Source organism: Aspergillus uvarum (assembly GCF_003184745.1).
Source record: "Aspergillus uvarum CBS 121591 unplaced genomic scaffold BO82scaffold_37, whole genome shotgun sequence".
NCBI classification, from domain to species: domain Eukaryota; kingdom Fungi; phylum Ascomycota; class Eurotiomycetes; order Eurotiales; family Aspergillaceae; genus Aspergillus; species Aspergillus uvarum.
The window spans coordinates 318,780-337,664 of record NW_020291334.1 but is presented as its reverse complement, the minus strand read 5'-3'; the positions used below and the strand labels follow the sequence as shown (position 1 = coordinate 337,664).

The following is an 18,885-nucleotide window of genomic DNA, read 5'->3' as shown; positions in this document are numbered from 1 at the left end:
CTTTTCGTCCTGCGTCCTGCGGTCCATCTTGGATCCATTTCTGTAGCAGATGCTCCATACTGGGAAATTGGCACACAACACAGTGGCTCACTTGATGGCTGCCTTGAGGGGCGCATGGTACTCCTGAAAAAGTAAGCTGGAGACAACTGAGTAAGTTAGTACGAATAGTTGGTGGTCCTGTAGTGACAAGAAGGTATGATTAGGTATGGTATGGTACCAGAAGAAAATGGTACTGTATATTACGGCAAAGTCCGGTATTGCAGCTGTATGCGGTTCTGAGATGGATGCAGCTGCCATGCATCGCAGGAGATTTAGGGCACACAGTACAGGATATGTACATGCTGCACAATGTACTGTATAAGTTTAGGACTTGAGATAAAGAACAGGGTGAGACTGCGACGGCTCTGACCTCATCACTAGCTTCGGATGTGTTGCCTCGATGGTCATCAATCACACTATAATCTCAATAAACTCATTGACCCCTCAGCTGCTCAGGTCTTTAAGGGCACCGGTTGGTTTGCGGGGCCAGAAAGAAAGAATAAATCTGACTGAACAACTGACATAAACGGGCTCCTATCCTATCAGTAATCAGCTCTGTGGACTGTCAGTAGTTGCCTCCTGTTATGTTATGTTAGGTTATGTTTACTTGGTTAACAGTTGGTGTGTACTGTGTATGTAGTATGCAGGATGCAGGATGCACTGTATGGCCCCCCCTGACTAGACTGACTAGAGAAACCAAAATCCATCTGTCTCTATCAGAGACTAAAACCCGCCATGCAGCCGGTTTAAACATCCTCCCCCTCCCAAGCTCTCCACCTCCCGACTCCGAGACTCGACTAGGTTACTGGTTCTGCGCCGTAGAAAGGGCCGTGGCTCACTCACCCGGGTCCTTTTGTGCCAATGAGGGAGGTCTTAGTAGCCCTGCTAAGGTTCCTAACCTCCCTTAGTTTCCTAACCTTTCCTAATGTTCTCTAAGCTCGACTTTCCCCTCGACTGCCCCCGCTCTGTATTACACTGTTGTTGTTGTCGTTATTATTGTTATTATTACTTCCCCTCCTTCTAATTAGTAGTTTGGACTCTTTTCCCCCTCCATTTGCTAACCTTGATCTAAATGAACAAGAAAAAAAAATAAGAAAACAAAAATAAAAATACAAGAAAAAAAAATCCTTCTAGGGACAGAAATGACAAGAAAACATGGTAATTTCATGTAAAAATAATTCACTCTCCCCTCCCCCCTCCTCCCCAAAAATAAAATTCACATTCAGATTAAAAGAAGAAAAGCAAAATCTAGACAGCTAGCCAGATCCCAAAAGTAAACTCATATGTAAAATAAGGGCTTGTCCTTTTTTCCTTTCCGTCACTCCAGTCTCTCTCTTTCTTTTTCCCTCTCATTCTCACTCTCGCCCGCTGGGAGCAACCACTGCAGATCTCTTCGTTCTGTTTATGACCTTTTGCTCTTCTGGGTGCCCAATTTTGCGTTCGGCACTTCTGCTGCTGACACCAGACGTTCAGTCTAGCCTTGGAACTTTATCGTTCTTTCTCCTCGGTTCTTACCATCCTCGACTTCTTCACGGGAAGCCATCTAGTTTCTAGTTTCCTTTTCTCTGAGCGCTGTGGACGCTCTCACTCTTGTGTTTCATCTATCTCGCCCACCCGCCCACCCCCTCTAACCAACACACTCTCCGCCCACCATGGGTCTTTTCAAGCGCAAGGACTCTAAGAACTCGATCCAGAGTGAAAAGGATGAACAGGAATCCTTTGCCTCCGCTAACAGTGCCCGGACCTCGAGTGCCTCGTTGAGATCCCCGGGGTACAAAGGAAGCGGGTTGCCTGCCTCCATACCAGAGATGCCGATTGCCAAACCGCCCGATCCAGCCCTGGATCCCGCAGCTTATCTGCGGAGCATCCACGCCGTCCGCGAAAGATGCTCATACGTTCTCAACAAGGCGAAGAGAAACCGACTTAACCACTTTGATGTGGACATGAGCAAATTTATCGCAACGGCGTCGTACATTGTATCTATCATCAAGGTAAGAGAACGCCACGCACTTTGAGGACCCGTCGTATTTGCCTCGGGATTCAGTGCTAACCAAGCTGGTTCCTTCTAGAGAGACTATGCTCCCGACTACGACTCGATCCCTCCTCATGGACGCTGGCAGCACTTCGACGTGGGTGGACGACCCCGCGTCAACCAACTGCTTCAGTCCTGGCCTAGCACTATTGACGCGCAAGAACGAACCCGTCGGCTGATTGATTTATTTGTCGTCTCCGTTCTCCTCGATGCGGGCGCAGGGAACGGATGGTCCTACAAATCCAAGGAGTCGGGCAAGATCTACTCTCGCAGCGAAGGCTTGGCAGTAGCTACGTTGGAAATGTTCAAGAGTGGCTTGTTCAGCAGCGACCCCACAGAACCCTGTCAGGTGGACGGCGCCGGGCTGAAGAAGATTACCGTGGAGGTGCTTGCTAAAGGAATGCAACACTCGGAGCAGAACCCGCTCGCAGGCATTCAAGGTCGCGCTGGACTGCTGATCCGACTCTCCGAAGCTTTGAACAACCAAGACTTCTTCGGCGTCGACGCGCGACCTGGAAACTTGCTAGGTAAGCGGAGACCGACCGGTCTGTCTTCTGTCTAACACCAACTGACCTACGATATGCAGATTACCTTCTTTCTCACCCGTCCACACTCGCCTCGTCCGTTCCAATCGTTCCTATCACCACTCTCTGGAGTGTGCTCATGGATGGACTCACCCCGATCTGGCCCCCCTCGAGAACGCAGATTGATGGCCTGTCTATCGGAGACGCATGGCCCTGCTCTGATCTGCCTAAATCGCCCCCCGCACAGCCCTGGGAGAACATCGTCCCGTTCCACAAATTGACGCAATGGCTCTGCTACTCCATCATGGTTCCCATGTCGAAATTGATGAAGATCCACTTTGCAGGCAGTGAACTGTTGACGGGTCTTCCTGAATATCGCAACGGCGGCCTACTGATTGATATGGGACTGTTGAGTCTGAAGGAGAAAGACCTGGAGCGCGGGCTCACGGCATACAGAGAGAACGCTCAGATCAAAGGACAGCCAAATGTCGAGGTTGTGCCCCTTTTCTCGACGGATGATGATGTGGTGGTGGAGTGGCGCGCCGTCACTGTTGGCTTCCTCGACGAACTGTTGTCAGAAGTCAACGGGCAGCTGGGGCTGGTAGGAGAAGACCAGTTGACACTTGCACAGATGCTAGAGGCAGGCTCATGGAAGGTAAGCTGGAAATCCATGTCGGATACCCATTGAGGGGAAAACATGCTAACAATCAACCCTAGGGTGGTCGCGAAATCGCCGAAGTATCCAGGCCCAATACGAAGGAGCCCCCCATCATGATCCGCTCGGACGGCACTGTTTTCTAATGATCGCATACCTCGTTGATTTTCTGGATACCTGACTCCGCCAGCTTGCGTTTGCTGATTACCTTACGGCTGGTGGAAGTGCTTATGACTTTGATGACCGGATATTCCTTCGCCTTGTTTCATATTTACTGTTCTCCCTCTCTCTGTGTGTGAAGAACTCCATTCGGGTCGATCCTGGACTGGATCACCTTGAATGTTATACCTAATTGGCTTCTGCTGTACATTTGTTTCTATGGGGGTGGATTCTGATATTTTACTTTTTCATGTACACATGGATATTGGTCTGTACATCTACATCAATCATTACTGGGGAATGGATTGAAAGAAGTCGCAAAGAGAGTAGTGAGTGCTCGTATGATCAATTGTACATACAGGCCAGCCCTCAGCTTATAATAGATACATCTTAAATCGTGCGTTGAGATGAAATGACCCGATGCGTGCAACTGCACGTGACAGGGCGGCCTTCGGAACATTGTTGACCCAAACAGCGATGACGCTGAGGAGGGCGGGAGGCTGGGTGAGCGACTCCTCCGGCCCTTTTGCTGGAGCGAGCCTTCTTGCTGTAGCAGTTTCTCTACCTCCACTTACAATTTTCCCTTGCAAGGTGCACATTCAGATGGGTGCACATTCCCTATATCCTCCCATTGATTAGCACCCTCTTCTCTTCATTGATCGTCTCCCCTGCTGAGATTCTATCCTTTAACAAGTGCGGGGTACGGTTAACGGGACAGTCTTCCCTCCTTCTCCAAATATGGATCTCCGCAAGAAGAAGAGAAAGGTTCTCCTGATGGGAAAGAGTGGCTCGGGGAAATCTTCTATGCGATCAATCATCTTCAGCAATTACGTGGCCAAGGATGTCCGACGCCTGGGTGCCACCATCGATGTCGAGCATAGTCATGTCAAGTTCATGGGGAACCTTACACTTAATCTTTGGGATTGCGGAGGGTAGGTCAACCAAGTCGTCGGGCCTTGCAGTGAATAATTCATCCATTGACCAAATTCCCTCATTCTAGACAAGATGCCTTCATGGAGACCTACCTCGCTTCCCAACGAGGCAACATCTTCTCCGACGTTGCTGTCCTCATCTACGTCTTTGACATTGAGTCCCGCGAGGTCGAGCGCGACCTCGACACCTACAACGCCATCATTAATGCCTTGAAGGAGTACAGCCCCAACGCTCACGTCTTCTGCCTTGTCCACAAGCTTGACCTCATTCAGGCCGAGCACCGGCAACGGATCTACGACGAACGCTCCGCCATGATCCGCAGCCGGTCGGAGCACTTCTCCATCGACACCTTCGGCAGCAGCATCTGGGACCAGTCCCTCTACAAAGCCTGGGCCGGCATCGTCCACAAGCTTATCCCCAACCTGACGGTCATCGAGCGGTTCCTCCACGCATTCGCCAAACGCGTGGATGCCGAGGAGGTCATCCTCTTCGAGCGCTCTACCTTCCTCACCGTCACGTCCGTCTCGTCCGAGATCGGCGACATGAACCCGATCTACGACCGCCATGAGCGCCTCTCCAACATCATGAAGGCCTTCAAGCACTGCGCTGCCCGCAACACCCACACCACGCCCGCGTCCGCGGGGTTCGTTGTCATGCACACCAAGACCCCGCAGTTCAACGTCTTCCTCGGCCGGTTCACGGACAACACGTATATCTTCTTGGTGGTGCCCCCCGGCGAAGCGGCCTACAACTGCGCCGTGCTCAACACCATGCTCGCCCGCGAGGGCTTCTCCAAAGCGGCGGCCACCGGCCACGGCGATGGATTCCCGCTCCCTACCGTCGAATCGCCCGACGGGACCAACGGGGCGCATGATTGATTTACCCATCGAATCAACTGATCAAGAGGTCAGATTGACCTTCCCAACAAGTTCCTCAGCACTGACAGGGGACCCGTCCAATGTCGATGAGCGTATGCGCGACTCTCCGCCGCGACATCCGTCATAAGGAGCATCTCCCCCACTGTTTAGGGGGCCCGAAACCGAGGAAGTCTGATAGATGCCTCCTCTCCACATGCCTACACATCCCCTACATCCTCTAACCCACCCCATCACAAACAACCTAGCCTGCACCACCAAGCAAATTAGGCACCGCACCCACCAGCCAATTCCCACGCTTCCCATTCCACTGGCCCCAAGTGGAGAAATCTCAGTGCATTGAACCACACAATGCACGCTCCTTCCCCCTTCCCATCCCATCCTGTTAAAAGATACCCTTCAATCTCCAACCCTGATTAGCATGCGCCGCATCGTCAATCTCCTCGGCCTTTATTCTGTATGTACCTGTGTATGTATTCAAGCCGTGTCAGACCAAAAAGAAAATCCTAAATAACCCGAATTAAAATGCCTGCTTCTTCGCTCACTTCCCACCATCGGTAAAGAAAGAAAGAAAGAAAGAAAGAAAGAAACGACCCAAGAAATTTGATTAGATGACTGAACGAAATGCCCTCTCCACAAGCGCCACCACCGATCTTCTCGAACGCAGCTGAAAGAAACACCTCGCAATCTAATCCAAAGCCTGCTGCGCCTCACACATCCCGCAATACAGCCCCCGCCTGGCCACCAACTCCGCATGGGATCCCATCTCCGCGATGCGCCCGTCGCGCACCACACAAATCACATCCGCCTGCCGGACGGTACTCAGCCGATGCGCCACAGCGACGGTAATCCGCCCACCACTCTTGTTGGTTGCGGCCGCGGCTGCAAGCGCCGCATGCACCGCGCGCTCACTCGCCGTGTCGAGGGCACTAGTGGCCTCGTCGAGCAGCAGCAGCTTCGGGTCGCGGACCAGGGCGCGCGCGATGGCGATGCGCTGCCGCTGGCCGCCAGAGAGCTGCGACCCTGCCCCCGCGCCACCACCGCCTACAACGGTGGCCAGGCCGTCCGGGAGCGAGGCGACGAAGTCCCATGCGTGGGCTGCGCGCAGGGCGTTCTCGATCTGCTCGTCGGTCTTGGTCTTCTCGGGGCCGGCCCCGGGGCTGGTGGGAGTGTCGGCGTGGCGTGGGCCCGGGGTGAGGCCGAAGGCGATGTTCTCGCGGATGGAGACGGGGAAGAGATCCGGTTCCTGCGGGACGAGCGCGACGATCGCGCGGTAGCGGCGCCGGGGGTAGCTGGGGAGCGGGCGGGCGTCGAGGTGGATTGCGCCGGTGGTGGGATCGTAGAATCGCTCGAGCAGCGCGATGACGGTGGATTTTCCGCTGCCGGAGGCGCCGACTAGGGCGATGAATTGGCCTTTCTTGAGCTGAAGCCGGGGGGGGGGGATGGGTGGGTTAGTTTTGGAGATTCCTGGGGGCAAAACAGGGGGGGGGGGAGGCGTACGCTGAGGTCAAGGCCTTTGAGGATGGGGATCTCGGGTCGGAGAGGGTAGGCGAACTGGACGTGGTCCAGATCCATGGTGGCTGCTGCTGCTGCGCCGGGGCCATTGTCGTCGCGGGTTTCTTCGGTCGCCCGCCCGCTGGGCTGGAGGTCCTGCAGCCAGAAGAGGTAGTTGGCGGCGTTGACGCCCTTGGTGATGCTGGTGGAGTATTGGAAGAGCTGCGCAGCGCTCTGGCCGGAGAAGAAGACCCCCAGGAACGCGACGAAGAAGGCGGACAGGGTGACCTGCTCCCGCGACAGCAGGCGACATCCGTACCAGAAGCCGAGCGCCAGGAACCAGGATTCGGCCGACTGGGTGAAGGCGAAGCTCGCCATCGCCGTGAGTAGCGGACGCGTCAGGTCTGCGACCGCTGCATCCAGCTCTCGGGTGTATCGCTCCAGCACGGTGTGCTCGATGGCCAGCGCCGCGATCGTGCGCATCGAAGTGACCGCCTCCGACGCGATGGACGCGCTGTTCAGGTAGCGCCTCGACGCATCACGATCGAACTGCGCGTCAAGCCGGATCTTCAAGTAGCCGGAGCCCACCAGTGGCGTGAGGCCGGCGCAGATAACGACCAGCCCGAGTCTCCACGAGTACACCAGGGCCAAGACAGAGCATGCCACCAGATTCAGGGCGGCGATCAAGACCAGTCCGACATTGTAGCCCATCAGCTCGAGGATCGCTTGCGGGTTCGAGTCCACGCGCGCAACCAGGGCGCCGGTGCGGTTCTCCGCGCGGTCGAAGAATTGAAGATCTTGCTGCAGCATGTTATGAAGACTCTGTCGCCGCAGTTTGTGGCCGAGATGTTGCGCAACCGTGTTGGTGGCGTAGCCGAGAATGAAATAACACACGAGACAGCCGGCCGCAAGCACGATGAACATGGTAGCAAGGAAGTTTCCCTGGTGTTCTAATTCCGATGACGGCAGGCTGAGGATGTCAACAACTCGAGATAGCAGAATCGCTTGGCCAGGGAACGTGGCTCCTGTTTTTGTTGTTATTGAGAAGAGTTCACGGCATAATGGCCAGCGAGTGCTTGGTTTTTTACTTACCACCGACGATGCATCCAGTGAAAACCAGACAGTACACGACTCGAAGCTCGGGGGTCTCTCGGAGAAGACGATAGACGACGGAAACGATATTTCGCTGCTTGTGGTCATCGTAGTTGGCATACTCTTTCTGCGGCGTGTCTCCATGGTTGCTGTCAACCGAGGCGTATGAGATTGGAGGCAAGGATTTGGTCACAGTATCTGCTTTCGAGGCATCGGTATTGGAAGGTTCCAACTCTGGGTTCGATGACGATTCGCGACTGGAAACAGGACTGGAAACAGGACTGGAAACAGGACTGGAAACAGCCAAGTCCTGTACTCTCACAAGTTGTGCATATGTGCCGCCCCGTGCCAGCAAGGAATCGTGTGTTCCCTGCTCGACGATGCACCCCTTTCTCATCACGATGATGTTGTCGGCCTTTCGGATGGTCGCAAGCTTGTGCGCAATGACGATGGTAGTCCGGCCTTCGGAAGCCCTATCCAAGGCCTTCTGAACCACACTTTCGGCATGCGGATCCAGAGCACTGGTGGCCTCGTCCAGGATCAGCACTTTAGGCTGAGAAACAATACTTCGGGCAATTGCAATCCGTTGCTTTTGTCCGCCAGACAGACGACCGCCACGGGGACCGATCTCGGTATGGTACCCGTTCGGGAGGTCGGCGATGAAATCGTGCGCAAAGGCCATGGTGGCTGCCTCTTGGACTCGTTCCATTTGCTCAGCTTCCGGGGCATGTTCCCATTTGGTACCAACCAGTCCGTGTTGAATATTGTCAAAGACCGTGCCCTGGAACAGGACTGGCTCTTGCTGCACGAGACGGACCATTTTCCGGAGCCAGGCGAGATTCCATTGGTCGATTGGGTGACCATCTAGTTTGATGATTCCTGACTGGGGGTTATACCAGCGCTCCAAAAGGCCGACAATTGTACTCTTTCCCGAGCCAGATGGACCCTAGGCAGGCTTAGCTTAGCTTCGAAATCAACTGACAAGTCGTCCAAGGACCAAACTCACCACCAGGGCAGTGACCTTGCCCGCCTGCGCTCTCATGGAGAATCGGTCCAGGATCTTCGCTTCAGACCGAGTCGGGTAGGCAAAAGTAACCTCGTCGAACTCAATTTCCCCTACAACCTCCGATGCCTGATGCCCGGTCTGGTCATAGGGATCGATTTCGGACTTGCGATCGATCAAGTTGAATAGCATCGACGCCGCCGTCGCGGACCGGGTGAAGTCGACCATGTAAGGCGCAAGCATGGTCAGCTGTGTCGCCGCAATGATGACCGACATGATGACACTTCAACAACTGCATGGTTAGCGGAAAGTCCCTAGCCGTTTTACATAGCAGGCAGCACTCACGTAAAGATGTCTCCGGTTTCCACAATCTCCCCTGCGGACAACATGCGGATCCCTTGCCAGAAGGCCAACCCGTAGCCCAGGTAGACGATACAGTACTCCGCGGAGAAGAAGATGCCAAAGATGATCGAAAGCTTGCTGCCAACCTCATGAGCAGCGCACAGATACCCATCAAACTTGTCGACCAGCCGGTCTCGAATCTCGAAGGCATGCGCCGTCCGCACACTCGAGAGAACACTCTCCGAGAAGGCGTTCGCCTTCGAGTTGATCTCGAGGATCTGGTTCTCGTAGCCTCCCATGAGCCCGCCTGCCACACCATTGACAACCAGAGTCGCCGGAGCAATGCAGAGGCATATCAGTGTCAGCTTCCACTGAACCACCAAGGCAATGATGAAAGCAGTGAGGAAAGCCGAGAGGCCCTGGAAGACAAGACCGATTTTCTCGCTGATTCCACCCTGGATCATGCGACCGTTGGACGTGGCTTGGGTTGCAATCGAGCCAGCAGTCCCCTGATCGAAGAATGCCACTTCCTGGCTGAGCGCCGATTTCACATATTCATGCCGAATATTGCGAGTGATGGTGTGAGCCGTGTGGGTGAAAAGCGTGTTGTAGATATAGGATAGGGCGAAGCGGGCGATGCCGAGGTAGACGAAGTAGAGAGCGAGTCTGGAAGCTTCGGAGCGAAGTCGCGATTGCGAGGATGGCGAGGCTGGCGAGGATGTGAAGTCGGTGACACTGGTGATGAACTGGCCTACAATGAGGGGTTGGAAGGCGATGCCGGCACCAGAGCAAACGGCTGCGAAGGATGCGACTGCCTGTAAGGAGTGCTCAAGAGGACCAGCATACGTGAAGATTCGCCTGTAGGCGGCGAAAGAGCCTTCGGGCTCGTTTGGGGGGGTCGGGGTTAGGGTTGGTGTTGTAGCGGCCCTCTTTTCGCTATCGATCGCCTCAGTATCCATGGGAAAGGGGGGGGGGGGGGCATTTAGCAGAGCAGATGACTGGGAGAATTTTTCAAATCGACGAAAAGATACACCAGACGCTGAGTACCTCGCTTTGAGCTTGAATTTTCCACAATCAAGGGATTCATTTCTTTTTGCACCTTATATACTTCGGCCCTGTCAACAGGAACTTTCGGGGCGGGAATCACGGCGTCCGTATTCTTGGCAACTTCCTGTACTGTACGGAGTAGCAAGTAGAGAAAAAGTGCCCTAAAGGCTCCCCGGACGACGGACACGACGGGCTCCATCCCCACCCATAACCCGTGGATTAGGGTCTAGTAGGAGTCAACTGAATCAATCACGGGCACTTCTTTCGGAATCGGCCAGGTCCACTGGACCCTCGCTATGTCACGTGAATGATGATATCAATACCGATTAAGTTACTGGGCAGATTCGAGTCTCGACGCTTGAACCACCCCTCTTAGCCGTCGTTCTCGTCATGGAAGACAATCATACTCAGGGTGGATCTGATGCTCCCAGGGATGCATCTTGGATGGGCGCGAATACTCTTATGATACGAGCTGTATGTGATCCGGATGCAACTCTTGGTTTCCTCGTCGCCGTAGTTGACTTCTGGCCAGTGCGATGCTTGTCGAAATCGCAAGGTATGCCTTAGCGAAACATCCCGGACTGATACGTCGGATGGATCCTAATCTGCCCTAGATCCGGTGTAACCGACAGGATCCTTGTTCGCATTGTGAGCAAAAGAGCATTGAGTGTACCTATGCCGAGATTAGGGCCAAGGAGAAACGCACTCGCATCCACTTTACTCCTTTTTAGTATGCGTCTTGTTTGGCTGTCACCTTCTACATCCACCTGACTGACTGACTATTGTCCTATCTTGTACGGAGCAGTGAAAGAAAAATCGACCACATCGAACGTCAACTCGACGGCATCATCGGAATTCTGCAGGATCTCCAAGTAAGTCGGCCTGACCCCCAACGGTCTGGGCTAACAAGGAGTACATCAACTCCATCCAACGAGTCCCATTCCACGCCCGCGGTATCCAGCCATGCACCCCAGGCCGACTCAGCCGGTGGGCCACTCGTGGAAGGGGACTCCTCATTGACTGCGCACTCGGCCTTTGCAAACGACTTCCTGCACAACGTTCTGGGCCCGGATCCTGTGCAGGATTGCAGTCTAGAGCTGCGTCAGACTCTAGATGCGCTTGCTCATACTGTGGCGACCCTCAAAAAGCAGACTACGTCCAGCGAATCACTTGGCACTCGGTTGACGCCTACTCCGCATCTCCGAATCCAACGTTCCGAGCTCCCTCCCATTGAGAAGGCTGTAGCCCTCATACGTCTGGCCAAATGTGAGTCCCCAGTATCGGATGTGGCCATGAGCACGTATGTATCATCTCTAAAACCGGTTGTTGCTTAGCCCAGAGCCTCGCCGGTACCGGCTGGATCTACGAATTCCTCCAACTGAATCAATTCTCAGACATGTGTCTCGGGGTCTATTTCTCTGAGAATTGTCCGGGGACCGATTTCATAACCGTGAATGCCGGCCTGCACTCTCTTTTCTGGGACTACGCGTTTCAACTACCCGAGGCAGGTCGGGAAGAGTACTTTGGCCATGCTCGTCTCTGCGAAGCCAATCTGGAAACGGCACTGGCCGGCCTACCTCTGCATCTCCCTGCAACCTCGAGCACAATTCTGGCCCTGACGTTCGGGGTGAGTCTCTCATCTCTTCTTTGGCAACACGAGGGCCTGGCCCAATCTGACCCCTCCGTCCAAGGCGTTCCACTTCGTCGAGCTTTCCAAGCCTTCTATGTCCTGGACATATGCATCCAAGGCGTCGGAGCTATGCCAGACCCTCGGCTACCATCGGACTTCCTCCATGAAGCTCGACTCGCCCGAAACCACCCAGTACAAGCTTTTTCTCTTTTGGGGCGTCTACTGTCTCGACAAGAGCCTGTCCCTCCGCCTTGGACGCGCGTCAACCATCCCTGACGGCGACATCACCGTCCTGCGACCCTCGGCCAACCACTGCCACGCCCCGGTGATGGCGTACTTCCCTCTGTGGATCGAATCCGCGCGCTGCCAGGGCAGCATCTACGCGATGCTATACAGCCCTGCCTCGATCGCCCAGCCCGACGCCGTGCGGCAAGCGAGAGTCCAAAGTCTTGTGGATGACCTACACGCGTTGGAACAAGCCACTCAAGAGACTCATGTAGGTCACCGGAGGGGGAGGGGGGTTCAATGAGATTGAAGCGGTTTCTGATGATACCGGCCATATAGAACCAATGGATCCAAGCAGCTGGGCAGAGGTCCGGCGAAGCCCTGATAGAATTTTTCGCGCTCTCCGACGACGTCCTGCGCCTCTCTCTCCTCACGCTCGTCCATCGGGCCGCGCCCCCGACCCCCGACTCGCCCACCAGGTTCAGCTCCAACTGCATCCAAGCCGCCGAAGCGACGTTGAAGAGACATCTCGACTGTATGGCCGTGATCCACAAGAACCCCCCCATCTACTTCTCCAAGTACATTCACTGGTAAGTCAATAGCCAGAGAGACTGGACTGCCCCGCGCACCTCGCCGAACGAATCCAAAGGCGAACGAACAATTAACCAACCTCAACTGACTTAACCGAACCAAAACCAAAAAAAAAGGACCCTCCTCTTCGCCCCCTTCTCGCCCTTCATCGTCCTCTTCTGCCACATCATCGAAACCCAGAATCACCGCTACTACCTTCCGCTTCTCCAGGCCTTCGTCGAATCCATCCACCCCGCCCCGACGGTCTCCGACGCCGCCGCACGCATGTACCGGCTCTTCCTGGTCCTCTACAACGTCGCCCGCTGCTACGTGGAGTGCCGCCGCACAACCACGACCTCCCAGCGGAAGCACCAGCACCAGCACCAGCACCAGCCGCACCAGCCGCATCAGCCGCCGCCGCCGCCGCCAGACCCGACCGCGACCGCCGCGTGCGCCGAGATGGATCACCACCTCGCCGCCCTGGGTCTGTCGGCGGCCCCGAGTTCTTGGGGGGATGGCGGCGGCGGCGGTCCTCAACTTCAGCAGTCTCTGCACCCCGACCCGGTCCATGGGTTGCTGGTCGATGAGCCGATGATGCGGATGGGGAACGAGGCCGAGCTGGAGGGCTGGTTCGCCAGTAACCGGGCGATCATGGGGTTACTCCAGGAGTCGTCGGGAGTCGAATTCCTGGAGGAGTTTTGAATTATGCCAAACACCAGATTCTTTAAACCAAAAAGGAAAATCTCTTGACAGGCTCGGCGGGAATCAGAATGGTAGTACAGCAGATGAATATATACAACTCCAGGGGTAATTAGACGCCGTGGTATGTGTGCAGTCTACCGTAGGGGGGCTTCCACCTCTCGCCCGCTGTATTGGGCGTACTGTAAAGGATCCAGACGGCCGGCCTGCACATAAGTGAGGACTAGTCAGTCAGTCAGTCCGTCAGCTCATTTTGAGTTGGAGATGCAGCCCTGGAAACTGACTTGGGGGATCTTGCAGGTCTATACCTATCGAAGGGAATATACAATCATACTAACAAGAGGGAGATGAAAAGATGTCGCGAGTGGGGCTACGTCCGGCGCTATACTAACTACCCTCAAAACTCCTAAGGAAGAAGATGGGGGGGGGGCGGGGGGGGAGAGCACAATAGCAATCAGATTTTCACGACCATCTAACTATAGAACTGCCAGGGACTGGACTAGTCCACGTTGAGGAGGGTGAGAAAATATTTATGATAGATCTGATTGGACTAGAGGAACAAGAAGAAGAAGAAGAAGGGGCAAAGGACGGTACATGCGCAAGGGGGAGATTGGAAACGCTATACATCATTGTACATCTGGCATGCGGACGGCGATATCGCCCGACTGGGTTATATATCGTACCCAGGGGAGGGAGGGGTATTGTAGCTATCGAAGCCATTGGAGTTAGCATGATAACAGAAACCACGGGGAGGGAAGGCGCTGCAGCATACCTTTGGTTCTGTGATCTTCAAGTACCGTACTTGGATCCCACTGGTGGTGAAATAGGGGATCTCGAACTTGACGTTGATCGGTCGCTTGGCCTTGCCTTGTCCAGTGCCGCCCATGCTGCCGCCGAAGCCGCCCGTCATGCCGCCGCCGTGCTCGTCGTCGCCCTTGACGGAGGGCAGGCCCAGCTCCGCGCGCATCAGGAACTCCTTGCCGCCGCCGAACTGCTTGATCTTCCAGATGATGGCGGATTTCTCCGGGGCGTAGTGGACGGTGCCGATGTTGGTGCGGAACCGCGGCGAATCGGCATCTTCCGGCACGGGCACCAGGATCTCGACATTGTTGGCTGTGCTGCGGCGCTTGAATTGTGCTTTGGCCTGTCGTTGGTAGCGGATGCGTGCCGTCAGTCAACCAAGCCCCAACCCAAGTGTAAAAAAAAAAGTTTCGACGCACCTTCAGCATGTACTCCATCCGCGAACCAGAGTGCGACTCGACAAGACACTCCACCCAGATCAACGGCTTCACCTGCGTGTTCAGCCGGTAGCTCATGAGCTCGAACTCGCCATCCGGCGGGATGAAGCTGATGGTGCGGTCATTCTCGAAGCGCGAGAGTCGCACGCACTGGTGGAACTTGACATCCTCCATCTCGACAGCCTTGCCGCGCGTGGCGCGGCCCGTGGTCTCAAACATGACCTTGTCGTTCAGGCCCAGCCGCAGCTCCGGCATCCCACTCAGGTAGCACTTCATCTTGATGGCGCCCAGGATCTCCGATCGCAGCACGTTACCAGACGCGGAGACGAGGAGGTTCAGGGACTCGACAACATCGAGGAAGACTTCGTTCTTGCGGTAGCGGATGCCCTCGCTGCGCCAGGAGACGGCGTTGGTGACCGCGATGGGCGGTCGGGCTTGGACTTCGAGCTTGTGTGATTCTTGTGTGATGTATCTGGGATTATTGCGCCCCGAGTCAGCACCCCGCTATTCTCAAAGAAGATTGAAACTGCTCATTGCTTCTTTGCGAGCAGCAGCAGGCCGATCAAAGAAACTTACTCTTGCAAGATCTTGCTCTCCGTGGTCTGCGGGTACCCAAAGTCCATCATCTCATCGAGTAATTCATAGATAATGACGAAGTTATCCCGAATACTTTCCTCCTCCAGTACCTTGAAGTATTCCGTAAACACCTCGACAATCTTATGTAGGAAGAGGAGAATTTCGGTGGCATTGGTGTTCTTCTTGGTCAGGGCCAGGATGTAGAGGTTGCTGTGACGGATGTAGAGGTACTATGCCGAATTCCATAATTAATAACACGAACCAATCCCAAATAGAGCTGCGGTAGGTGCCACTTCTCCATGCAAGTACGCATTGAAGTGGTATGGGAGTGATGGTGATGGGTGATGCTGGTGCGCAGCCAGCAGCACTGGGTACGGGCTGCGGGGAACAGCGGGGGTAAATAGGGAGGTGCATGTGTGTGCGCCGCACCGGCGGCCGCTGCTGCGGCGGCGGCGGTGCGACGGGCGCAGGTCGATACGTACATTGATTCCTTCGTGGGAGAAGCAGGGGGCGACGGCGGAGCTCTCTTCTTCGGCGTCGCTGAGGAGGATGGGGAATTTCTCAACCGCGGACATAGGGATGTCTCCGCGATAGTTCCGGGCTAGAAGGGTCTACTAAGACGGTCAGGTATCAGGGGGGACGGACGCAGAGGCACTGCTGGGGTAGTTTTACCTTGCCCTTCAGATCAAGGAAGAAAATAGCCGACGCCATGGCGACAAGGATGGGAGGAAATCCGACGTCAGGGGAGTAAGAAAGTAGTCAAGAGTGAAGGTGGTCAGGAAGGAGATGGAGATGGGAAGGGGAGTCGGTGCGGGAGAGAGAGGCGCTGGCGAGTGTGAACGGGAGAGGCCAGCCAGACCACTAGTTGCTCGACATGCTTGCTGGATCTAGAAAAGGGAGGGATTCGAGCTGGAGGTGAATAATGTCAGTCGAAGTCAATGGAGGAGAAGCATCAACAGCCCTGCGACAAGATAGACGTACAGTACAAGGTGGTTGTATCTGACCTTAGAGTTATAGTGAGTGAACTCATACCTAAAGTTGTCAATGGGCTGGATTGCGGCTGTCGGTCTGGTCTGATACAAACCTTACACCGTAACTCCTAGCACTCTGCCTATAAATTACCACTTTAACGTCGCGGTAAGTAATAACGCCTCAGGCATCAGGACACGTGCCGCTAAGCCTTCTCAAGACCTACGCTTCTCTCAAAGGAGTCTAGCGCCACAGGCCCCCATCACACTATAAATTCGTCTTTTTTGCTGCGAAATCTCCTCCGGCTCTTTTTTTTTCTTTTCTTTCTTTGTACCATACGCCCTTTCTAGACAGTGCAAGCCAGTGTAAATTGCATGCAAAGCGATTTCCAAGTTCAACTCGACATTCTGTTGGTTGTTCTCGGTTTTCCATGGCTGATCTTGCGATACCAAGGTGCGAAGACTAAGAATCGTATTCTTCGAGGGTTCCATAAGAGCTGGCCGAGTATTTTGCTTACTGTTACTCGGGCGGTGTCAGAGGAACCATACATCCCTATTTTCCCCCTAAATGTGTTATCGACCTTTAAGCTTGCTATATGCTATGTACTCGAATATCCAGGACAGAGTGAAAAAAAATCTTGCGGGTTGGTATTTGCAGTTCCATATAGCACAGGTCGTAGTGGTGGTGGTGGTGGTGGTTAAAAATACATAATATACGGTCGAACGAAAAGTGATGATCCCCCAGTACACATATGGGACCAAGATCCCCCCAAGACCAAAACAGAAGGGGAAAAAAAAGGAAAATAAACGCCTTGATATGCTCCCTGCGAAAATTTGCCCCGAAGAATTCAATTCAATCCTGCCTCCCCGACTTCTTCATGCCTCGAGCTGAAAGCCCAGGGGTTTGAGTATCCGCTCACGTGCCACCTTGTTGGCGACGTCGCCGCCCTTCTCCAGCGAGATGGCGCCGATAATAGCGTACATCGTGTGGGCGAGAACGAGTTCCAATCCGGAAGCCTGAAGGTTGAGGGGCTAGAGTTCGTGAGAAAGTCCACATGTTAGCCACGACCTGTTCCGAAACTCGCGTGCGCTCTTCATTGTAGCATGATAGGAACCGAGGATAAGGGGCAAGTAGCATCGGTTTTTCGTTTCAAGATATGCAAGTCACTCACCTGCCGAGGAGACCATCTCAGAACCTTCGCGAGTGAGTATTTGTTTGCCAATTGCGCCACCTTGGCCTTGTGTGTCATGAAGTTCTTGATGTTATAGGAGAGGTTGTTCAAGCCCTCCAGATCGGGATGGCTGAAGGGCACGCGGCCATAGGCGTCCGGAGTCGGGGCACTGGCAGCCGGACCCTGCACCAGGGCCAGCGAAGCCTGTAGTTTGACGATCCGTTTGCCTATTCGACAAGAAAATCGAAGGTTAGCCACGCCGTCATGTCATCGGTAAGTGGGAATGCCTTGGGCCCCCCGTTCCACCTCTCCCTCCTCCCCCGTACGTACCCAAGAAAGCCAAACGATCGTTGTAACCTCTCCGTCCCTGATCAAAACTCTTGTGCGTCACGGCCAGCCATTTGACCTCGTCCGATAGGAGCTTGTCCCCATCAGGGCCGAGCAGGCCGATGTAGAACCGATCGAGGATCCTAGGGTCGGAGTTGGAGTTCCAGGCCGGGCGTTTGGAATCAATGCGCAGACTGAAGGGGGCCTTTGCACGCTCGGGCGTGTATGACCACCGCGGCCGATCTTGCTGGCTGGCAGGCGCCGCCTCCGTGGATGTCGACAAGGCTCGCCGCGGAAGGAGAGCGGATTCGATCGCGCTGGGACGAGCGAGGGTGCGGCACGCGGGGCCGGAGAGCGTCCTGACCGCGCGAGTGGACAGTGTCGAAGCCATTGAATATGTGAGAAACCGGAAACTCGGAGTGGTGGAGAAGGGGTGAGAGGAGGGGTCGCCAGTCCTGAGTTTCTCTTTTTTCTTGCACGGTCGATGGCAACAACAACTATAATTCATTATGGACTCCAGGAAGATTTCGGAGACGCGCTATTCCGTATTGGGTTAGCGCTTCCTCCGGCGCTCCCCTTCAGTCCCGTTCTTTGCGGGCCGGGGCATGAGCGGCTACAGGACAGTACTGTACCTTGACGCATCTTGTAGGTTATACATGAGTAAGTGACTCCTCTTGCTACAGGAATTAGCACCAAACCTGTTATGCTGGCCTAGTAAAGCGCCTGAGAACTCGAACGGGCTGGATCTGTGTACCAATCTCGAGACCCATCTCCAACAATGGTCCCAGGTGCATCGCCACGCTATCGGAACCCGGCATCGGTACTATATATCTTGCCACAAACCCCCGACGCTGTTATACAAGTATTTATTCTCTTTCCTCATACTCAAGGCCCGCTGCAGGCCAATGAATGCCATAATGTGAGCCGACGGAAGGTTACGTACTTCCCCATGAATCACCTTCTCCCCCCTTTTCGACTTTCGATGACGGGGCGAGATCTTAGGGTAGATCTAGGCGCAAGAACCCGTAAGCTCCAGTGACTCGCTGAATCACTCCGGAGAAGACGAAAGATCCAAGCAAAAGCACCAAAGCGATAGAAACTTCCTCCATGTATTAATGGGTATAGCCAGTAAGACCACGAGTCATTCACGGAGGAGAGGAGCTACTCGTAGGTCACAGTTTACAGGATGGACTGGAGCAGAAGACAGTAAACCGCCGAGCTCGGAGCCTGCCTGCCCTAAGTGACAGCTTCCCGCCTGGAAGACTCTTTCTACACCGCAATATGG

At 54.6% G+C, this 18,885-nt stretch overlaps 6 protein-coding genes across 6 annotated transcripts; 3 read left to right on the top strand and 3 right to left on the bottom strand.

Moving 5' to 3' along the window:
* Window positions 1-1,653: 1,653 nt before the first annotated feature.
* BO82DRAFT_355614 (URC4/urg3 family protein) lies at window positions 1,654-3,783 on the top strand. Its single transcript, XM_025635495.1, has 4 exons — window positions 1,654-2,030; window positions 2,109-2,598; window positions 2,658-3,250; window positions 3,313-3,783. Exons 1-4 carry the CDS (start codon window positions 1,692-1,694, stop codon window positions 3,394-3,396), a joined length of 1,506 nt encoding a protein of 501 aa, XP_025490645.1. The 5' UTR covers window positions 1,654-1,691; the 3' UTR covers window positions 3,397-3,783.
* A 364-nt stretch (window positions 3,784-4,147) lies between these two features.
* Window positions 4,148-5,220, top strand: BO82DRAFT_286491 (Rag GTPase GTR1; the record flags this gene model as incomplete). Its single annotated transcript, XM_025631549.1, has 2 exons — window positions 4,148-4,341; window positions 4,410-5,220. 2 exons carry the CDS (start codon window positions 4,148-4,150, stop codon window positions 5,218-5,220), a joined length of 1,005 nt encoding a protein of 334 aa, XP_025490644.1.
* Window positions 5,221-5,905: 685 nt separating this feature from the next.
* Window positions 5,906-10,107, bottom strand: BO82DRAFT_286634 (ABC transporter ATP-binding protein; the record flags this gene model as incomplete). The annotated part of the gene is made up of 5 exons (XM_025631556.1): window positions 5,906-6,640; window positions 6,718-7,736; window positions 7,804-8,749; window positions 8,810-9,089; window positions 9,152-10,107. 5 exons carry the CDS (start codon window positions 10,105-10,107, stop codon window positions 5,906-5,908), a joined length of 3,936 nt encoding a protein of 1,311 aa, XP_025490643.1.
* A 472-nt stretch (window positions 10,108-10,579) lies between these two features.
* On the top strand, window positions 10,580-13,423 carry BO82DRAFT_384489 (Zn(II)2Cys6 transcription factor). Its single transcript, XM_025638108.1, has 8 exons — window positions 10,580-10,669; window positions 10,728-10,751; window positions 10,810-10,925; window positions 11,001-11,461; window positions 11,530-11,822; window positions 11,887-12,321; window positions 12,390-12,640; window positions 12,758-13,423. Exons 1-8 carry the CDS (start codon window positions 10,586-10,588, stop codon window positions 13,320-13,322), a joined length of 2,229 nt encoding a protein of 742 aa, XP_025490642.1. The 5' UTR covers window positions 10,580-10,585; the 3' UTR covers window positions 13,323-13,423.
* A 385-nt stretch (window positions 13,424-13,808) lies between these two features.
* On the bottom strand, window positions 13,809-16,133 carry BO82DRAFT_355609 (AP-1 complex subunit mu). Its single transcript, XM_025635494.1, has 7 exons — window positions 16,115-16,133; window positions 15,806-16,042; window positions 15,616-15,744; window positions 15,134-15,363; window positions 14,540-15,029; window positions 14,092-14,463; window positions 13,809-14,026 (listed from the first exon to the last, which is right to left on the bottom strand). The coding sequence occupies exons 2-7, from the start codon at window positions 15,842-15,844 to the stop codon at window positions 13,946-13,948; spliced, it is 1,341 nt and encodes a 446-aa protein (XP_025490641.1). The 5' UTR covers window positions 15,845-16,042; window positions 16,115-16,133; the 3' UTR covers window positions 13,809-13,945.
* Window positions 16,134-16,715: 582 nt separating this feature from the next.
* BO82DRAFT_355608 (mitochondrial 54S ribosomal protein mL57) lies at window positions 16,716-18,058 on the bottom strand. The gene is made up of 3 exons (XM_025635493.1): window positions 17,604-18,058; window positions 17,274-17,500; window positions 16,716-17,133 (listed from the first exon to the last, which is right to left on the bottom strand). The coding sequence occupies exons 1-3, from the start codon at window positions 17,989-17,991 to the stop codon at window positions 16,978-16,980; spliced, it is 771 nt and encodes a 256-aa protein (XP_025490640.1). The 5' UTR covers window positions 17,992-18,058; the 3' UTR covers window positions 16,716-16,977.
* Window positions 18,059-18,885: the final 827 nt, after the last annotated feature.

What these genes read in the sequence shown, in the direction of transcription:
- BO82DRAFT_355614 (XM_025635495.1), top strand. Translation starts at nt 1,692, where the DNA reads ATGGGTCTTTTCAAGCGCAAGGACTCTAAGAACTCGATCCAGAGTGAA. An exon ending in GCGACCTGGAAACTTGCTAG is followed by an intron (nt 2,599 to 2,657) that starts GTAAGCGGAGAC and finishes TACGATATGCAG; the next exon opens with ATTACCTTCTTTCTCACCCG. An exon ending in TAGAGGCAGGCTCATGGAAG is followed by an intron (nt 3,251 to 3,312) that starts GTAAGCTGGAAA and finishes AATCAACCCTAG; the next exon opens with GGTGGTCGCGAAATCGCCGA.
- BO82DRAFT_355608 (XM_025635493.1), bottom strand. Translation starts at nt 17,991, where the DNA reads ATGGCTTCGACACTGTCCACTCGCGCGGTCAGGACGCTCTCCGGCCCC. An exon ending in CGATCGTTTGGCTTTCTTGG is followed by an intron (nt 17,501 to 17,603) that starts GTACGTACGGGG and finishes CTTGTCGAATAG; the next exon opens with GCAAACGGATCGTCAAACTA. An exon ending in TGAGATGGTCTCCTCGGCAG is followed by an intron (nt 17,134 to 17,273) that starts GTGAGTGACTTG and finishes CACGAACTCTAG; the next exon opens with CCCCTCAACCTTCAGGCTTC.
- BO82DRAFT_384489 (XM_025638108.1), top strand. Translation starts at nt 10,586, where the DNA reads ATGGAAGACAATCATACTCAGGGTGGATCTGATGCTCCCAGGGATGCA. An exon ending in ATACTCTTATGATACGAGCT is followed by an intron (nt 10,670 to 10,727) that starts GTATGTGATCCG and finishes ACTTCTGGCCAG; the next exon opens with TGCGATGCTTGTCGAAATCG. An exon ending in TTCTGGCCCTGACGTTCGGG is followed by an intron (nt 11,823 to 11,886) that starts GTGAGTCTCTCA and finishes CCTCCGTCCAAG; the next exon opens with GCGTTCCACTTCGTCGAGCT.
- BO82DRAFT_355609 (XM_025635494.1), bottom strand. Translation starts at nt 15,844, where the DNA reads ATGGCGTCGGCTATTTTCTTCCTTGATCTGAAGGGCAAG. An exon ending in TCCTTGATCTGAAGGGCAAG is followed by an intron (nt 15,745 to 15,805) that starts GTAAAACTACCC and finishes CCGTCTTAGTAG; the next exon opens with ACCCTTCTAGCCCGGAACTA. An exon ending in TGAAGATCACAGAACCAAAG is followed by an intron (nt 14,027 to 14,091) that starts GTATGCTGCAGC and finishes TGGCTTCGATAG; the next exon opens with CTACAATACCCCTCCCTCCC.